Below are 17,905 nucleotides of genomic sequence, written 5' to 3'. Positions count from 1 at the left end.
GCGAAGGCGGGACTTAAGCGTGCCTTACACATGGGCGTCCTCAACCCACAATGGAAAAAAGAAGGGCGTCCCTGATGAGCACTTGGCCGACTTTACTTGGTCCTTTTCTCTTATGACCAAGCCTCAAAAAGTTGCCCGAACTGACCAGATGACCACCGGAGGGAAATCAGGGATGACCTCCCCTTAGTCCCCCCAAGGGTCACTAATCTCCTCCCACCCTCAAAAACAACTTTAAAAATATTTTTTGCCAGCCTCTATGCCAGCCTCAAATGTCATACTCAGGTCCCTCGCAGCAGTATGCAGGTCCCTGGAACAGTTTTAGTGAGTGCAGTGCACCGGTGCGTATTTTAAACACGACAGATCACGTGAAAAATAGATGTTGGCGCCGTTGGAACTCCATTTGGAGGAGCGGCTGCTCCCCTGGTGACCCACCTAGCTACGCCGCTGCTGACATTATTCCTGATTCCGCCACCTTTCAATTTCAATTCATGCACTCTAGTTCTACCTCTTCCCCATATCTGGAAAATGTTTGTTTGCAAATTAATACCTTTCAAATATTTGAACATCTGTATCATATCACCTCTATTTCTCCTTTCTTCCAGTGTATACATGTTTAGTTCAACAAGTCTCTCCCCATACGTCTTGCTGCCTATACCCCCTAATATTTTCATCACTTTTCTCTGAACCGCTTCAAGTCTTTTTACATCCTTAGCAAGATAAGGCCTCCAAAACTTAACAGAATACTCCAAGTGGGGCTTCATCAGCAACTTGTACAGGGGCATCAACACCTCCTTTCTTCTGCTGGTTATACCCCTTCTCTATGCAGCCTAGCATCCTTCTGGCCACAGCTACTGCCTTGTTGAACTGTTTCATCACCTTGAGATCTTCAGACACCATCACCCCACGGTCCCTCTCCTGAGCAGAGATTACCAATCTCTCCCCTCCTATCCGGTACATCTCTTTTGCATTTCTGCACCCCAAGTGCATCACACTGCACTTCTTGGCATTAAATGTTAACTGCCATACCCTCGACCATTCTTCTAATGTTTGGAGTCACTTCTCATGGTTTCTACTGTGCTGCTCCCCAGTATCTCTCCACACTCGTCCTTCCCTACACCCCTTCCTGTGCACTCCTTTATCTGTTCCCTTCTCCACTACTGCCAACTCCAGACTTCGCGCCTTCTGTCTCGCTGCACCCTACGCCTGGAATAAACTTCCTGAGCCCCTACGTCTTGCCCCATCCTTGGCCACCTTTAAATCTAGACTGAAAGTCCACCTGTTTAACATTGTTTTTGACTCGTAACCACTCGCCTCCACCTACCGTCCTCTCCTCCTTCCTGTACAAATTAATTGATTTAATTTGCTTACTTTATTTCTTGTCTATTAGATTGTAAGCTCTTTGAGCAGGGACTGTCTTTCTTCTATGTTTGTGCAGCGCTGCGTACGCCTTGTAGCGCTATAGAAATGCTAAATAGTAGTAGTAGTAGTAGTAGGGGTTCTTTAGGAAGTTTTCAGGAAAATAATTTTTAAAGGACAGGATTTCTGTGTGTTCTATGAAAGCAGCATAATTTTACATTTAGTCAACATAATTCAAGTTTCACACATCACTAAAACAGTCTTAGCTAAATGACCTGGAAATGGTCATGTTTTCTCGGGGAAAAAATGGCCATAGAAGCGTTGCTATTGTACATTGTTTTTGGAATTTATCCCCATTTGAAGCTTAGCAGGGATAACAAAATTGTTCTATCAACTTACGTATAGTAAATCAAGCATTAGGGTAAAAAGTAGGTAGTAAGTGCATGGGGCACTATTTATGTTTAAACAATTTTTACTGAAGAATAATGTGCATACTATGCTCTCTTGAACTCCAAGGGGGTACAGTCGGAAGTATGACAAAACCAGTCCCCAAGATGATGCAATAAGCAGTCTTGGTTGTACAGCTTCATATTAGGCAGACCTAATCCCCCCGCGTCGCCACCCCCCCTCAACAAAAATCTCACCTTCAGTTTCCTGTGGGCCCAACAAAACTGGGAAATGAGCCAATCAAGCCACTTGAGATCTTTGTGTAAGAGGTGTAGGGGTACGGTGTGAAAGAGATACAGCCATTTCGGGAATAGCACCATTTTCACCAACTAATCCTGCCGAACAGCATCAATGGAAGGTCTCTCCAACTCTCTAAGTGTCGTCTGGTGTTTGCCAGCAGAACAGGGACATTCAGCTGATAACACAGAAACATCCATAGCTAATTTGATGCCCAAATACTTAAAAGCACAATCCAACCAACGTAATGGAAATTACTGCTGTTCCTGAGGAGGTGATCACAATTTGAATATTATGGTATGGTGAACTATAAGGGGGATAAAGCACTTAAGCAGGTAGGATTACTGCATCAAACACAGTATTATCTTAATGCGGTTCATCCTAGCTGGACAAGTGCTGAATATCACACAAGCTACGTTTTATCCAGCCTCATATGTCTGGATATTCATTGCAGGTAGATGGACACAGCTTAGCATTAAATATCTGGGAATAAAGTGGTCAGCAAAACACTAATTGTCGTCAGCTGAATATTGGGCCAAATATGTCTGTTAGAAAGGGGTTATGTTGTTGATACTGAGATGATACCAGAATCAGATTTTAGTTTTCAACAATGTCATTGATGACATTTAAGTAAAATATAAGCAAACATCTACATTCCAATGCAGAAGTAACTTAATATTCTAATATAACAGACCATCAAAACATCATCAACTCTTTGTAATATAGACCCCCTCCCACCCCATCACTTCCCTTAAACCTGGTATCTACACAAACACTCACTCGCAGAGAAAAGACGAGGTAACCAGCAGACCAACATGAACATAAACTACCCATCAACTAACCCCCCTAGCCCCCCTCCTACCCACCTATCCTAAAGAAACTCCAGCGCTTAGGTCCCCAACCCCTAAGGACCCCCCATTCCTTCCAGCCTAAAATAGAAAAAGCCTCTCCCCTTCCCCATAATGGGCTGGATAGTAGATGTATTAGTGGATGTTATAGTCAACTTTATAATGTGTTGACAATCAGGCAACGACCTCGAGGACTCTGTAGGTAAGGATTCCAAATCTGTATAAAGCGCTTCTTAAGCTTAGGGGATCCCCTCACCTCCCTATCCTCTCAAGTGGTCACAAGATGCACCTGGTTTCTCCAGTGCCAGAAAGCAGGTGGCTCCAGTGATGTCCAATATTGCAATATACTTTTCTGGGCCACTAGACAATTTGCAGCATAAGAGGCTAGCATATCTGGGTAGGGGTTGAAAGGCTCTGGGTTTGTCAAGTAAAAGTTGTTCCATTGTCCCTTGTATATCACACCCCAGTAATCTAGTCAAAAATCTCCTAATGTGCGCTCAGAAGTTCCGAATATGAGGACATGACCAAAAAGAATGGTAAAATGAGTGGGGTAGGTAACCACATTTGGAACAGGTGGGATTCCCATGCCCCCCCCCCCCACCACCACATGGGTCAACTGTGCTTTAGTCATGTATGCTCGTAATACCACCCTATAACCACATTCCCTAAGTCTCTCATCTGTTGTTATGGCCAGGATGCCCCACAGTGTAGCTGCGACATCCCAATCCTCCAAAGATGCCCTCGAGCCTGCTGCCCATCTGCCCTTCAAAACCATATAGTCTTTGTGGGGTTCCCTTTTGACGAGAGATTTGTGAAGCCCCAATACTGAAAGATCTCCATCCAAGATCTCCTGGAAAAAATCTCGTACTCGGGACCCCAAGTGACACTCCCGAGTGACTTATCCAAAGATGTTATGTAGAGTTTAATTTGTGCATAAGCAAACCGATTCCCCCAAGTGACCCCTACCAGGTTTTGTAATTCTTCAAACGAAATTAAGTCACCCTCCCCTACCAATAAGTGTTCCAGGATTATGACCCCTTTTGCTCCCAGGTAACAAAGGTAGAGTTATCCAACCCTGGGTCAAAGGCAGCATTTCCCTGGATGGATAGTTAATCAGAAATGAGTGGGTTCCAACCCAATTTCCTCACAAGCCCTCTTCTACACCTCCTGCATAGGTCTGAGCAACACACATCCTCTTAAGTGTTGAGGTATCTGGCTTGGTGTAAGGTGTAACAAGGAGAAAAAGTTATGAGGAGCAAAGTACGACCGCTCTAACTCTATAGGCGTATGTGTTTGAGAGTAACCAAACCAGTCCCCCAAATGATGCAGAAGACACGCCTGGTTATATAATCGCAGATTGGGAAACCCCCCAGGTCCCCCTGTTTCCAGCTCCCCAACATAAAAGCCAGACTAATCTTTGTTTTTTTGCGAGCCCAACAGAATTGACTGAATAATCTATAAATGACTTTCAGATTCTTCTGCAATAAGCGTAGGGGTAAAGACTGCAGAACATATAACCACCGGAGGAACAGGACCATTTTCAAAAGACTCACCCTGCCCATCAAAGATAGAGGAAGGTCTTTCCAACTCTCCAACTGCCTCCTAGAATCCTCCAGAAGGACTGGGATGTTAAGATGATGCATGGACGAAAACATCCATTGTAAGCTGAATACCCAAATATTCGAAAGAGCTATCCACGCAACGTAAAGGAAAGTCTGGTCCCCAAGAATGTTGTATCTGTGGGGATGATGGTAATGCCTCCAATTTATCTAAGTTTAGTCAGAACCCTGCATAGTTCCCATATTCCTGAAACATGTCAAGCAGCGCTGGGAGGGATTCCTGTGGATTCGTGAGGTGTACTAAAAGGTCGTCAGCAAAAGCTGCAACCTTGAAGCAGTGGGGGCCAATCTGAACTCCATGGATCAAGGGGTTTGCCACAGTATCTCGAATGAGGGGGTCCAATGAGAACACAAAAAGAAGGGGTGAAAAGGGGCATCCCCACCTCATCCCTTGAATAGGAAAAACCTGAGATTCCATCCCATTGACCAGTACCTTAGTACAAGGGGTTGAATAGAGTGCCCTAATAGCCGAAAGAAAATGCCCCGAGAACCCATATGCCTCCAAGGAGGCAAACAGAAAATCCTAGTGAACTCGGTCAAAGGCCTTCTCAGCGTTGAAGCTAATGAGCAACGACTGTAGGTTATGTTGGTGGCCAAATTCCAGAGTAGCCAGGATTTTCCTTAGATTTTTTGCCACTGAACGGCCCCCGACAAAGCCCACCTGTGAGTCATGGAGAAGGCCAGGCAAGAGCCGAGCCAACCAATTAGCCAACATTTTCAGAAACAATTTGGCTTCATAGTTCAGAAGAGATATAGGGCGATAAGATTCTGGCACCGTGGGGGTCTCTTCCTGGCTTTGGTAAAATGATGATTTGTGCCAATGCACGTGTACGGGGTAGAGATTCAGTGTCAGCAATTTTATTAAGGAAGTTGGTAATCTGGGATATAACTTCTGTACCCATGATTTTATAAATCACAGCCCGGAAGCCATCTGGTCCTTGGGTCTTAAGTAAGGGACTGCTGGCTATCGCCAATGCAATCCTCCTGCATTGGTAAATTTAAAATGCCTGATAGAGGGCGGAGACACATTGTCTACGTACAACTCCCCAGAAAGTCCCATATGCGGAGGCGAGGCATAAAGGTGTTTATAATAATTATGAAAAATATTGTATATGGCCGCGTCCAAGTGAGTGTATGCCCCTGGTCATCCCGAAATGTTAAAATTCTTTGGTTGCTCCCCCCCCCAGGTCGAATTAATCTAGCTAGTAATCGCCTCACCTTATTACCATGTCGGTACAGCATATAACGGTAATATGTCTGAGATTTAAGGGCTCGCCGATGCAGGAGCTCATTCAGCTCCACCTGAAGATCTAACATACGCTGTTTATGCACCTCTGCATGGGTCATACCAAATTGTTGCTGGGCTTGACAAAGCTGCAAGCCCAACAGTAAAATCTCTCTGTCCCATGCGGCTTTAACGAAGTGAGAATAGCTTATAATTTCCCCCCGTAATACTGCCTTCGCTGCGTCCCAGTATAATATAGGATCCACTGCATGCACAGCATTTTGAGTTGCATATGACCAACAACTTAAAAGCTTTTCTCAAAAGGTAGGGTCTTTGTACAAATCAAGTGGAAAACATCCAACATCTACTCCGGGCATCGGCAGGGCCTAGTGTCCAGTCCACTCATACCCATGCAAGTTCCAATATGATGTAGGGTCCTATATCTGTCTTACTGACAGCCCCAAACACCTGCCTTGAGACTAAAGATAGTCTATTCGGGCCTGGGTAGAGTGCACTCGCAAGAGATGGATGTAATCTCTTTCCAAGGGATGCAACACCCTCCAGACATCTATTAGGTCCAACAGTTGACTCATATGGAGCAAGCCTTTATTAGTATGACATAAAGTGGTGCGTCCTGAAAAGGCTCTATCAAGAAGAGGGTTCCAAACCATGTTGAAGTCCCCTCCCATCACTAGTGCATTGTGTTGGTGTTGTATGAGAAGATTAATCACAGTTCGATAGATTTTTTGTCATAATGATTAGGGGCATATAAGTTGCAAATGAGTAGTTTCTGATGGTTGACGACTGCCTTTATAAGAAGATACCTACTCACCAGGTGTACTGAAAGGGTTTTACTACCTCTGCTAATCCTTTTTTAACTAAAACTGCAACCCCACCTTTCTTCCCCCTGGGCCGCAGCCACCACACATCCCCCCACCCACCAGGTTTTTAGTTAACATGTTCCGATACATTAAGGTGTGTTTCTTGTAGCAAGGCAATATCAATTTTGTGTCTATGTAGGTGGTGTAAAATTTTGGACTTCTTTATAGGCGAGTAAGACCCTCCCATATTACAGGTCACTATTTTCACCATTAAAAATGAGCTAAAAAGGTGCATACATAAGCAAATATCATACCTAAGAACCAGGAGGGATATCCCAGCCAGCATCCCCCCCCAGGTGAACACTGCCTTGAGATTGCTATAGCTCAAGATTGCAACCCTCCACTGAACCCCTTCCCTTCATCCATAAACCAAGACCAATCTTTAAAAGTCCAGACAGCTGGAAACCCAATAAACCCCACCCCCTAGCACCCTAACTCCTCAATTCCCCCCAACCCTGCCTGCCCCTATACCTTAAGAGAGTTCCCTCCATGGGAACTTGCACATCTAATACCTCCCCATTGCTCCCCCCCATTACAGCAGTGGGTAATTGTTATGAAGACATCAGACCCTGCCTTTAGGTTAAAAAGAGAAGGAAAAAAATGAATTTTTGAGTTGTTGTACAGTTCAACGAATTCCTGTCTGGAGGATTACCAGTCCAACTAATCCAAAGGCATTGCACCAGTCTAAACATCAGGTCCACTGCAGTAGTATGGCTTCCAAGCAGCCCTCGGGACCACAATCCCCAGAACCCCGATGACTCCTGCATTAGCCCTCCAGACAGGAGCCCTGGAACTTCTCTCCAATGCTTCCAGAGCTCCTCCATGGAATTAAACCACAGTCGTCCCAGTAAGACCAATCCTTGCCCCAAACAGAATCAAAACCTGCGTTCTCATCTGGATGCGATAAGGGGCGTATAGCAAAGTGTCAGTCAACGTACCGCAGCCATGGTTGTGGCCTCCTTAGTGATCGCTCTTTCAATCTGTGACAAAAGCACACAAGTGGATCCATTGTAGGTAACCTTCAGCGTGGTAGGATATAGCAGGGCAAATCTTATTTTCAAAGAGAATAGCTCGGAGAAAAGAAGAGCGAAGGCCCTTTGCTTTGCCGCTAGCCATCCAAATAATCTTGGAACTATAGAATTCGCTGGTTCTCATAAGACAGAACTGTGCTCGAGCATATCGCTTGAATAACAGCCTGTTTATGGGCAAAGTTTAGCACGCGGAGTAGGTTGTCGAGGCCCTACCCGGTGAGCACACTCCATTTGCAATGGGCCACAGCATTCTGGGAGGTGTAGTTCTTTGGTAAGCCAACGTTCCAAAAAGCCGCTGAGCTCTTTGTCCGCTATGGATTCTGGCAATCCTACCAGACAAAGATTTCTCCTGGACCTGTTTTTCCAGGTCTTCCAGAGCAGCTTTTTCTGTATCAAGTCCTCCTCTATGGCGGTGACCCAAGCCTCCACCACACTCGTGAGTGTTTAAAAGGCCACACATCCCGAGTCAGTTCTTCCAACTGGGTTTGTAAACGCTCCAACTTTGAATCAATGGGTGTCAAATGCCACTCCAGTAAGTCCTCCAGAACCGTGGACATTTCTGTGACCCATGCCGATGACACAGTGGGGCCAGCCAGACCCGGGGGCGCCACCATCTTGTCTTCCGCAGTTCTGCTGCAGGATTTTTCCTTATGAGATGATCTTGCCACCATCGCCAAGTTCCCGTTACCTATTATAGAACTTGAAAAAAAAAAAAAAAGTATTTTGTGTGATCTGATTCTACTTGAAAGCATGGGGAGAACTGCTGGGGGTCCAGAGAAGCTCACACTTGCGGCCTCCCTTGGGCATGGTGCCACATGATTCTCCAGAATGGTGGTGAATTCTATGGTGAAATGCTCTAGGTTCAGCTCTGCATCCACTGTTGCATGAGGAAGGATTCTGTGAATGCAGAATATATGCTTGCATTTGACACTGTGACGATGCAGAGTCAGGTGTCAGTATTTTATTTATATTCGAGTTCTAGGAAACATAACTCAAATAATTTTTATTGCGTATAATCAATATCGGTAGGTTTTTTTTGTTTTGTTTAGCTTGGAAATATAAATTGCATTCTTTTTTCCTGAGGCCTGACTAGTGTTTAGAGCAGGAGTTCTCAACCCCAGCCTTCGGGACACACCTAGCCAGTCAGGTTTTCAGGATACTCACAGTGAATATGTAGGTGATAGAATTGCATAGAATGGAGGTAGTGCATGAAAATCTCTCATATGCATATTTATTCTGGATATCCTGAAAACATGACTGGGTTGAGAACCACTGGTATAGAGTGAGGGGACCTCCTCACTCTCCTTTCTGATCAGAGTTTTCAGGGGACCCTTTCTTTTGGTTGCCTTGGGAGGGTGCCTCTCATCCCTCGCTTCAGGCAGCAGACTGCCGTGAGTGACCTCTGGGGGTAAGTGCTGCCTGTAAGGGAGGGGAAGAGGAAAAGGTGCTGCCTGTGGATGGCTACAGGAAAAAAGTGCTGCCTGCTGCCTGTTTAGGGAGGGGGGAGTATTTTAAGGAGGGAGAAAAGGCTGGGATTTGGAGGAAAAAAAGGGAGGGTGCTGGTATCAGACCTAGGGAAGGGGGAGAGGGAAAATGCGCTCTCCTCTTGTTAATTCGTGTGTTAATTCCCATGATGCTGCTCATTTCAGTTAATATAAATATATAAATACATTCCAACTAAAACTCAATACAGAAAAAACACACTGTCTCATCATCTCATCCCAATACAATACATACAAACCCACAAATATTAACACCCCAGGATACACCCTCCCTGTCTCAGACAGCCTGAAAATTCTCGGAGTAACAATCGACCGTAACCTATCACTAGAGACCCAAGCGAAATCCACCATAAAGAAATTGATTTTCTCAATGTGGAAACTCAAACGCATAAAACCATTCTTCCAGAGGGAAATATTTTGTAACCTGGTACAGTCCATGGTACTAAGCCACGCTGATTATTTATTTGTTGCATTTGTATCCCACATTTTCCCACCTATTTGCAGGCTCAATGTGGCTTACATTATGCTGTAATGGTGATCGCCGTTTCCAGAATGAGAAATACAAAGTGGTATTGCATTAAAGTTCATAAGTGACAGAGTAAATTAAGCAGTCAGGTATAGAGAGTTCACTGTACTGGAATCTATGCGGGATGCAAGGATCAAATCATAAAGAAACTTCAGACCGCCCAAAACACAGCAGCCAGGCTTATATTTGGAAAAACACATTTTGACAGCGCCAAACCACTCAGAGAAAAATTGCACTGGCTACCAATCAAAGAACGCATCACTATCAAAATCTGCATGACTGTTCATAAAATTATTTACAGCAAGGCACTGGGATAAATGAGAGACCTCATCGACCTGCCAACCAGAAACTCCACAAAATCTGCATGATCATATCTAAACCTCCAGTACCCAAGCAGCAAAGGACTCAAATACAAATCCACCTATGCAACCAGCTTTTCGTTCCTAAGCGCACAACTTTGGAACGCATTTCAAAAAGCAGTAAAAACCACGATCGACCACCTAAATTTTCAGAAAGCACTAAAGACAGACCTGTTCAGAAGAGCATACCCCACCGACCCAACACAAAAATACCTGGTCCCTTGCGACACAATGTAACCAAAGACCGTAAGGAACATTACCTGACACCTTCAAGCATGCTGTAGTCACACCACTTCTCAAAAAACCATCACTTGACCCCACCTGTCCCTCCAACTACCGCCCCATCTCTCTTCTACCCTTCCTCTCCAAATTACTTGAACGTGCTGTCCACAGCCGCTGCCTTGACTTCCTCTCCTCTCAGGCCGTCCTCGACCCGCTTCAATCCGGCTTTCGCCCACTACACTCAACAGAAACAGCACTCTCTAAAGTCTGCAATGACCTGTTCCTTGCCAAATCCAAAGGTCACTATTCCATCCTCATCGACCTATCTGCCGCCTTTGACACCGTCAATCATAATTTACTTCTTGACACACTGTCCTCATTTGGGTTCCAGGGCTCCGTCCTCTCCTGGTTCTCCTCGTATCTTTCCCAACGCACCTTCAGAGTATTTTCTAATGGGTCTTCTTCCACCCCCGTCCCGCTCTCTGTTGGGGTCCCTCAAGGATCTGTCCTTGGACCGCTTCTTTTCTCGATATACACCTCTTCCCTGGGCTCGTTGATCTCATCACATGGTTTCCAGTACCATCTCTATGCTGATGATACCCAGCTTTACCTCTCCACTCCCGACATCACAGTTGAAACCCAGGTCAAAGTTTCGGCCTGCCTTTCAGACATCGCTGCCTGGATGTCCAACCGGCATCTGAAACTGAACATGGCAAAGACTGAGCTCCTTGTCTTTCCACCCAAACCCTCTTCTCCTCTTCCCCCACTTTCTGTCTCTGTTGACAACACCCTCATCCTCCCCGTCTCTTCAGCCCGCAATCTCGGAGTCATTTTTGACTCCTCCCTCTCCTTCTCTGCCCATATCCAGCAGACAGCTAAGACCTGTCGCTTCTTCCTCTATAATATTAGCAAAATTCGCCCATTCCTCTCTGAACAGACCACCCGAACCCTCGTCCACTCACTCGTTACCTCTCGTCTTGACTATTGCAACCTTCTCCTCGCTGGCCTCCCGCTTAGCCACCTATCCCCCCCCCTTCAATCTGTCCAAAATTCCGCCGCACGTCTTATCTACCGCGTGAACCGATACTCTCATATCACCCCTCTCCTCAAGTCGCTTCACTGGCTCCCGATCCGCTACCGTATACAGTTCAAGCTTCTCCTATTTTCCTTCAAGTGCACTCAATCTGCAGCCCCCCCATTACCTCTCTACCCTCCTCTCCCCATATGTTCCCACCCGTAACCTCCGCTCTCAGGACAAATCACTCCTTTCTGTACCCTTCTCCACCACCGCTAACTCCAGACTCCGCCCCTTCTTCCTCGCATCACCTTATGCCTGGAACAGACTTCCTGAGCCCATACGCCATGCGCCCTCCCTGCCCATTTTCAAGTCCTTACTCAAGGCCCATCTTTTCTCCCTTGCTTTTGGTGCCTAACCACCTTCCAATTCCTGATACCTACACTGACTACATAGTTTTTACCTTTAGATTGTAAGCTCTCTTGAGCAGGGACTGTCCTTCCCCATGTTTAAACTTGTACAGCGCTGCGTAACCCTGGCAGCGCTATAGAAATGTTAAGTAGTAGTAGTAGTAGTTCTTCCCCCTTTTCCTCTCAAAGTCCCCCCCCCCCCAACTGTACCTAGCATACATGTACCTCATTCTACCACATTATCACTTTGTATCCATTCATACCATGTATTTGTTCAGATCGTAATCGGCTAACGCCGTCAATGGTTATATGTAAGCCACATTGAGCCTGCAAAAGTTGGGAAAATGTGGGATACAAATGCAACAAAATAATAATAATATATCTTCATTGTTTTGATATGCTGGCTTTATATTCAGCATTTTAATCTGGTGCATGTGTGTTTGTTGTTGCTTTAAAAAATAACCATAATGAATATGTATGAAATATATGTATGCAAATGAATATGCTAATGTCCAAGTCACACCCGTTGGCACCTCCCCAAATAAAACAGTCAAACTATGCCTATGGAAGCAGCCCAGGAGCTATAAAATGTAGGGAGAGGAATCTTTTAGTACATTTGACTGATCTGCAACATTCACTGGAGGTTTTGCTTGAACTGTTTCAGGAATACAGGGATTATTCAGGTTTCCATCTCAATTTACATAAATCATTAGCACTTGCATCTTCTGAACAAGTCCGCAGAACCTGGCGAGGACCATTTCCTTTGAAGTGGACACTCCATTCTTTTCGATACTTGGGGATTCAGCTTTTCATGCGGCCCATAGAATTATATGAACTTAATGTATGTCGTTTATTGGAAGCTACATTCAATACATTGAAGGGTTGGCAGTCTTTACGTCTTGGATTGCATGGGTGGATCCAGGTTCAAAATGGTGGAATTTCTGAAATGGCTATATATGATGCAACTACTACCTCTTAAACTGAAGAGGAAAGACATCCATGCTTTAAACCGGTGTGTGTTTCAGTTTTGTTGGGGAGGAAGAGGCCCAGGATCCCGTTAATATATCTGTTGGGCCACTGGCTGGTGGGAGGCATGGGTCTTCAAGACAAATATATAAATATAATTTAATCTGTATTGCTAGACATTTGGGAGATTGGCTTCTGGAACGAGATGATTATACTCCTCTTGTGGCAGAACAAGAATTCTTTCACTCATATCACCTTAATTATTTACTTCATGCCCCAACCGAAGTTTTGCCGCCCCTAGTGTGGAATGGTATCCTGTTAAAACCCCTTGAGACATATGGAGAATTCTTACGAAAGCTTGGGGTGCTTCTCCACTCACTTCCCCTCTTTTACAGCTTCAGGGAAACATGCAATTTATCCCTGGCCAAGAGAATATTACTGTTTGGTGATGGGCAGCGTTTGGGATCTCACGCTTAGAGCATGTCCTCAATCTGGATGGCTCTTTACTTCCCTTAGGGTCGTTGGGAGAGGAGATGTCTATAACCTTGGTGAATAGATTTGCTTAGCATCAACTGGTTCATTATGTGCGTTCTTTGGATGGGGGGGCTTTCTTGGCAACACTTTTGGACCATTTACATTCCTTTTTTGTCATGAAAGATCAGGATCGCCTTACGGTATCCTTCCTCCGTAGGGAATTGTTGCGTTTGTTTCCCGCTGCCCCTCACATTCAGGTGCGGGACAGGCGGGCAACTGATTTACAGAGGTCGCCGGAGTCATTGGATTTAGCGACTTCGGTAGCTCATATCCCACAGATAACACCAATAGCAGAACTACAGGAATGTCAATTTAGAATATTATACTGCGCTTATATCTCTCAGACCTAGTTGTTTCAAATGGGCGGCATTGATGCTCCTCTTTGTTGAAGTGCAGGTCCCAGCTCAAGTCTTTCTTTTATGCCTTCTGGGGTTGTGAGATGGCTAATAAATTCTGGGTTCAAATTACTAGATATTTGGGACGGATACTAAATTCAATACTTCCCCTTTTGGCAGTTGATTTCCTATTGGACAAATGTGAGATGGTTCAGTTTCAAGGGGGAGGATGGCGGAAATTTTTCTGCAAGGCGACACTCCTGGGCAGGAAAGCAATTCTCAAGATCTGGACCACATCTGATCCCCCAGCCTTTTGGGGCTGGCGGAACTCGTTACACAAACATATGTTATTGGAATGTAGAATGTTAGATGCATCCCCTAGACGCTGGAAGGATTTTTTGTCAATTTGGGAATCATATATATTTTTCTTGTCTCCTAAGGTACGTAGTTTCATCTTAAACTGCCTGTAGAGTGTTTTGCACAGAGGATCTTGACTTCAGTACTTTCCCAAGGCTGTACTGATTTTTTTTCACTCTATTCATTTATATTTCATTGGTCCAGATGTTTTTTTTTTTTTTTGGGGGGGGGGGGGGAAATCGGGTGGTGCAAATTGTATCTTGCGTGTTTTTAATTCTCTTATTGTATGGTTTCAATATGTATATAGCCTGTTTCGGTAACAACTGTTATACTGTATAACACCTATACTCAGTTTTCGTATTAAGTTGGAGGGTAGGGGGTGAGGGCTGGGGTTGGGGGGAGTTAAAATTGTTAAACGTTTGATGACAGTTTTTATCTTTGGTCTTTATTGTGGAAGTACTGCATTTGAATCTCTTTACATCTCTATAGTTGGATGTGTTATTTTGACATCATCAATAAAAATGTTGAAAACTAAAAAATGTTGGGCGAGAAGAAACCCAAAAGCCATTGGGGTAAGGTGGAACAAGACATTCAGGAGCTAGTGCAGAAGGGAAAAAAATAAAGCTCTGGAACCATTGTGAAAAGTAGGAAATTGCATAATATACCACACACTGAGAGCTGGAATATTATGGCATGAGGTTTCCATGAAAACAGATCTGAAAGATGTGAGAAACACCACCAATTAGAATTTTCCTTCTCCTCCATCATTTATTCCAATTATATTAAGAGTAACAAGTGCAGGACTGACCAGGCTGCTTTCCAGCCTCCTCAAATCTGGAGCTCATTGCTGCATCCTCTAGGTCTGGAATGGATGCAGGAAGAAACATGGTGCAGGGCATCATTATCTCTGGTGTAGTCACCTGTGGAGGAAGGAAAACATCTGTAAATATCTAAAGAAATGAAGAAGCAAAAGCAGCCCTGCATCATTCCACCAAAGTATCTCGTTTACTGGGTCCACAACTATTTCTATGGTCATATTACAAACCCTACGTAATCTCCATGGTTACTGCCTTCTCGTATTGTTTTTGTCATCTTGAGATCCTCAGACACTATCGTCCTGAAATCTCCCTCCTTCTCCTTTTTTGGAGGATGAAATATTTAAAATAAAACTTGCAATCTAACTGAATTCATCCTAATCCACCATTATTTCAGCTTCAATGATGGCATATATTTCCAGATTATGGGAACTGCTACGGCACCACAGTATGCCCCTGTTTTCATGTCAGAATTGAAGGAGGCACCCCTAAATAGTTTACAAACCTTTCAGATATTAGGGATACATAGATGATATCTTCCTGCCCTCTTGAACCCTGACCAGCAAAGATAGTACAGCAAGTGAGTGAAGGCCTCATTGAAGGGGCCACTAAAATTGTTAACACCTCTCTTGTGGAAGGGCAGCTGCCAACAACACTAAAAAGAGCTGTAGAGCGCCCCCTACTGAAAAAGAGCTCCCTTGATCATGGCAAGCTTGAAAACTACTGACCAGTCTCTAACATTCCTCTCCTGGCAAAACTTACAGAACAGATGGTCTGCATTCAATTTGAAGACTGGCTAAATGAAAGTAATTGGCTAGACCTATGTCAATCTGGCTTCAGACCTGGGTATGGAACGGAGACAGTTCTCGTCCCTTCTTGATGATCTGCACAGAAACCGTGACAGGGATCTGCCTTGATACTAGTGTTGCTGGATTTCTCAGCAGCCTTTGACACTGTGGAGCATATCATCATGCGTATAAGGTTGGCAGGAACAATTATCAGTGGCACAGTATTTACATGGTTCAAATCCTATTTCTCAAACAGACAACAATCAGTTCTTTTAATGAACAGCACATCATCACTTTTGGTACCGAACTGTGGGATGCCACAGGGATCCACACTGTCTCCCATTTTATTTAATATGTACCTCAAATCTCTGGCTGAGCTGCTTCTGTTGATGGACACAAAATTCTACATTTATGCTGATGAAGTGCAACTACTCATACCCACTGAACCAGATCTACCCACAGCTTTGAATAAACCGCCTGCCTGTCTCCTCACAACTCAAGAATGGGAAAAAACAAACAACTTTGCCCGAACCCAAGCAAAACAGAGATTCTTTGGGTTCCTAACACAAGTGAACAAATACCTGACTTAAAAATACCTTTGAGAGATATAAACTACCCATAAATTGACAGGTCAGGAATCTTGGGATACAGCTAGACATCACTCACTCTGATCCCGCAAATTCAAGCAACCTTTAAAAAGTGTCTATCACCTGTGGCAACTATGAAATCTCTCTCCCTATATTGAAAACACGAGTCTGACCACAGTGGTGCATACCATAACACCATGACTAGACTACTGTAATTCCCTGCACATTGGTCAAACCAAAGACTGCATCATCAGCGCCAACTAATTCAAAGTGCAGCAGCTGATAGAAGGCTGAAAGCAGTATGACATCACACCCTTCCTGTGAAAACTACACTGGCTACCAGAACCTTACAGGGTTAAATGTAAACTCTGTTTGATTTTCAAAATTCTCAGAGAAAATGGGCCAAAGTACTTAAAGAATAGGTTAAACTTCTACATACCTTTGAGATCTCAAGGAGCATCACTATTCATACCCTCATCAAAAGAAATTGTACAATATGATACCAGCAACCTTCTCAAGAGTAGCCTCCATGCTCTGGAACTTACGCCCAGAGGGGCTATGTCTAACTCAATACTATCTCTACTTCATACTACTACTCATTTCTATAGCGCTACTAGATGTACGTAGCGCTGTACACATTATATACAGGTACTTTTTTCTATCCCTTGAGGGCTTACAATCTAAGTTTTTTGTACCTGGGGCAATGGAGGGTTAAGTGACTCGCCCAAAGTCACAAGGAGCTGCAGTGGGAATCGAACCTAGCTTGCCAGGATCAAAGCCCGCTGCACTAACCATTACGCCACTCCTCCACTTCATGAAGCCTGGCTATTCTCTCAAACCTTTAATACATACGTTGACTAACTATACACTCATTCCACACCTGAACCAGCTTGCTGCACACACTGTACCTTAGACCAGTTCCTCATATCTTGTTTAACTGCACAAAAAACTTGCCTGGAGTTTAGCCGCCCATCTATTTATCCCAGTTGACTCTATACTACCCATCATGTCCCCATCTATATATATATATATAAGAAAACAAGAATAGCCGTACTGGGTCAGACCAATGGTCCATCCAGCCCACTATCTTGTTTCCAACAGTGGCCAATCCAGGTCACAAGGGCCTGGCACAAACCCAAATAGTAGCAACATTCCATGCTACCAATCCCAAGACAAGCAGTTGTTTTCCCATGTCTATTTCAATAGCAGACTATGGACTTTTCCTCCAGAAACTTGTCCAAATGTTTTTCAAAACCCAGATATGCTAACCGCTGTTACAACAACCAATGGCAATGAAGTTCTAGAGCTTAACAATTCATTGAGGGAAAAATATTTCCTCTTATTTGTTTTAAAATTATTTCCATGTAGCTTTATTGAGTGTCCCCCTAGTCTTTCTACTTTTTGAACGAATAGAAAATCAATTCACTTTTACCCCATCTACACAATTCAGTATTTTCTAGACCTCAATGTTATCTCTCTTCAGCCATCTCTTTTCCAAGCTGAAGAGCCATAACCTCTTTAGCCTTTCTTCATACGAGAAGAATTCCATCCCCTTTATCATTTTGGTCACTCTTTTTAGAACCTTTTCTAATTCCGCTATATCTTTTTTGAGAGACCAGAATTGAATACATTACAGTATTATTGGTTTTATTTACCATCCTGTTGCTTTTTTGGCCACCGTTGCATACTGGGCAGAAGATTCAGCATACTGTCTACAATCGGGCTCATTTTCGAAAAAGAAGGATGCCCCTCTTTCGACACAAATCAGAAGATGGACGTCCTTCTCACAGAAACGTCCAAATCGGTATAATTGAAAACCAATTTTGGATGTCCCTAACTGCACTC

The 17,905-nt window shown here is 44.1% G+C and overlaps 1 protein-coding gene across 1 annotated transcript in view; it reads right to left on the bottom strand.

Annotated features, from left to right (window-relative positions):
* ZFHX3 (zinc finger homeobox 3) overlaps positions 1-17,905 on the bottom strand; it is a 481,419-nt gene that overhangs the window by 28,284 nt on the left and 435,230 nt on the right. The window contains 1 exon segment of the mRNA XM_030204671.1: positions 14,679-14,790. Within this exon segment, the coding sequence (XP_030060531.1) occupies positions 14,679-14,790 (112 nt within the window).

Source organism: Microcaecilia unicolor, chromosome 5 (genome assembly GCF_901765095.1).
Source record: "Microcaecilia unicolor chromosome 5, aMicUni1.1, whole genome shotgun sequence".
NCBI lineage: Eukaryota > Metazoa > Chordata > Amphibia > Gymnophiona > Siphonopidae > Microcaecilia > Microcaecilia unicolor.
The sequence above is the reverse complement of the archived record's forward strand: the minus strand, read 5'-3'. Positions and strand labels throughout refer to the sequence as shown.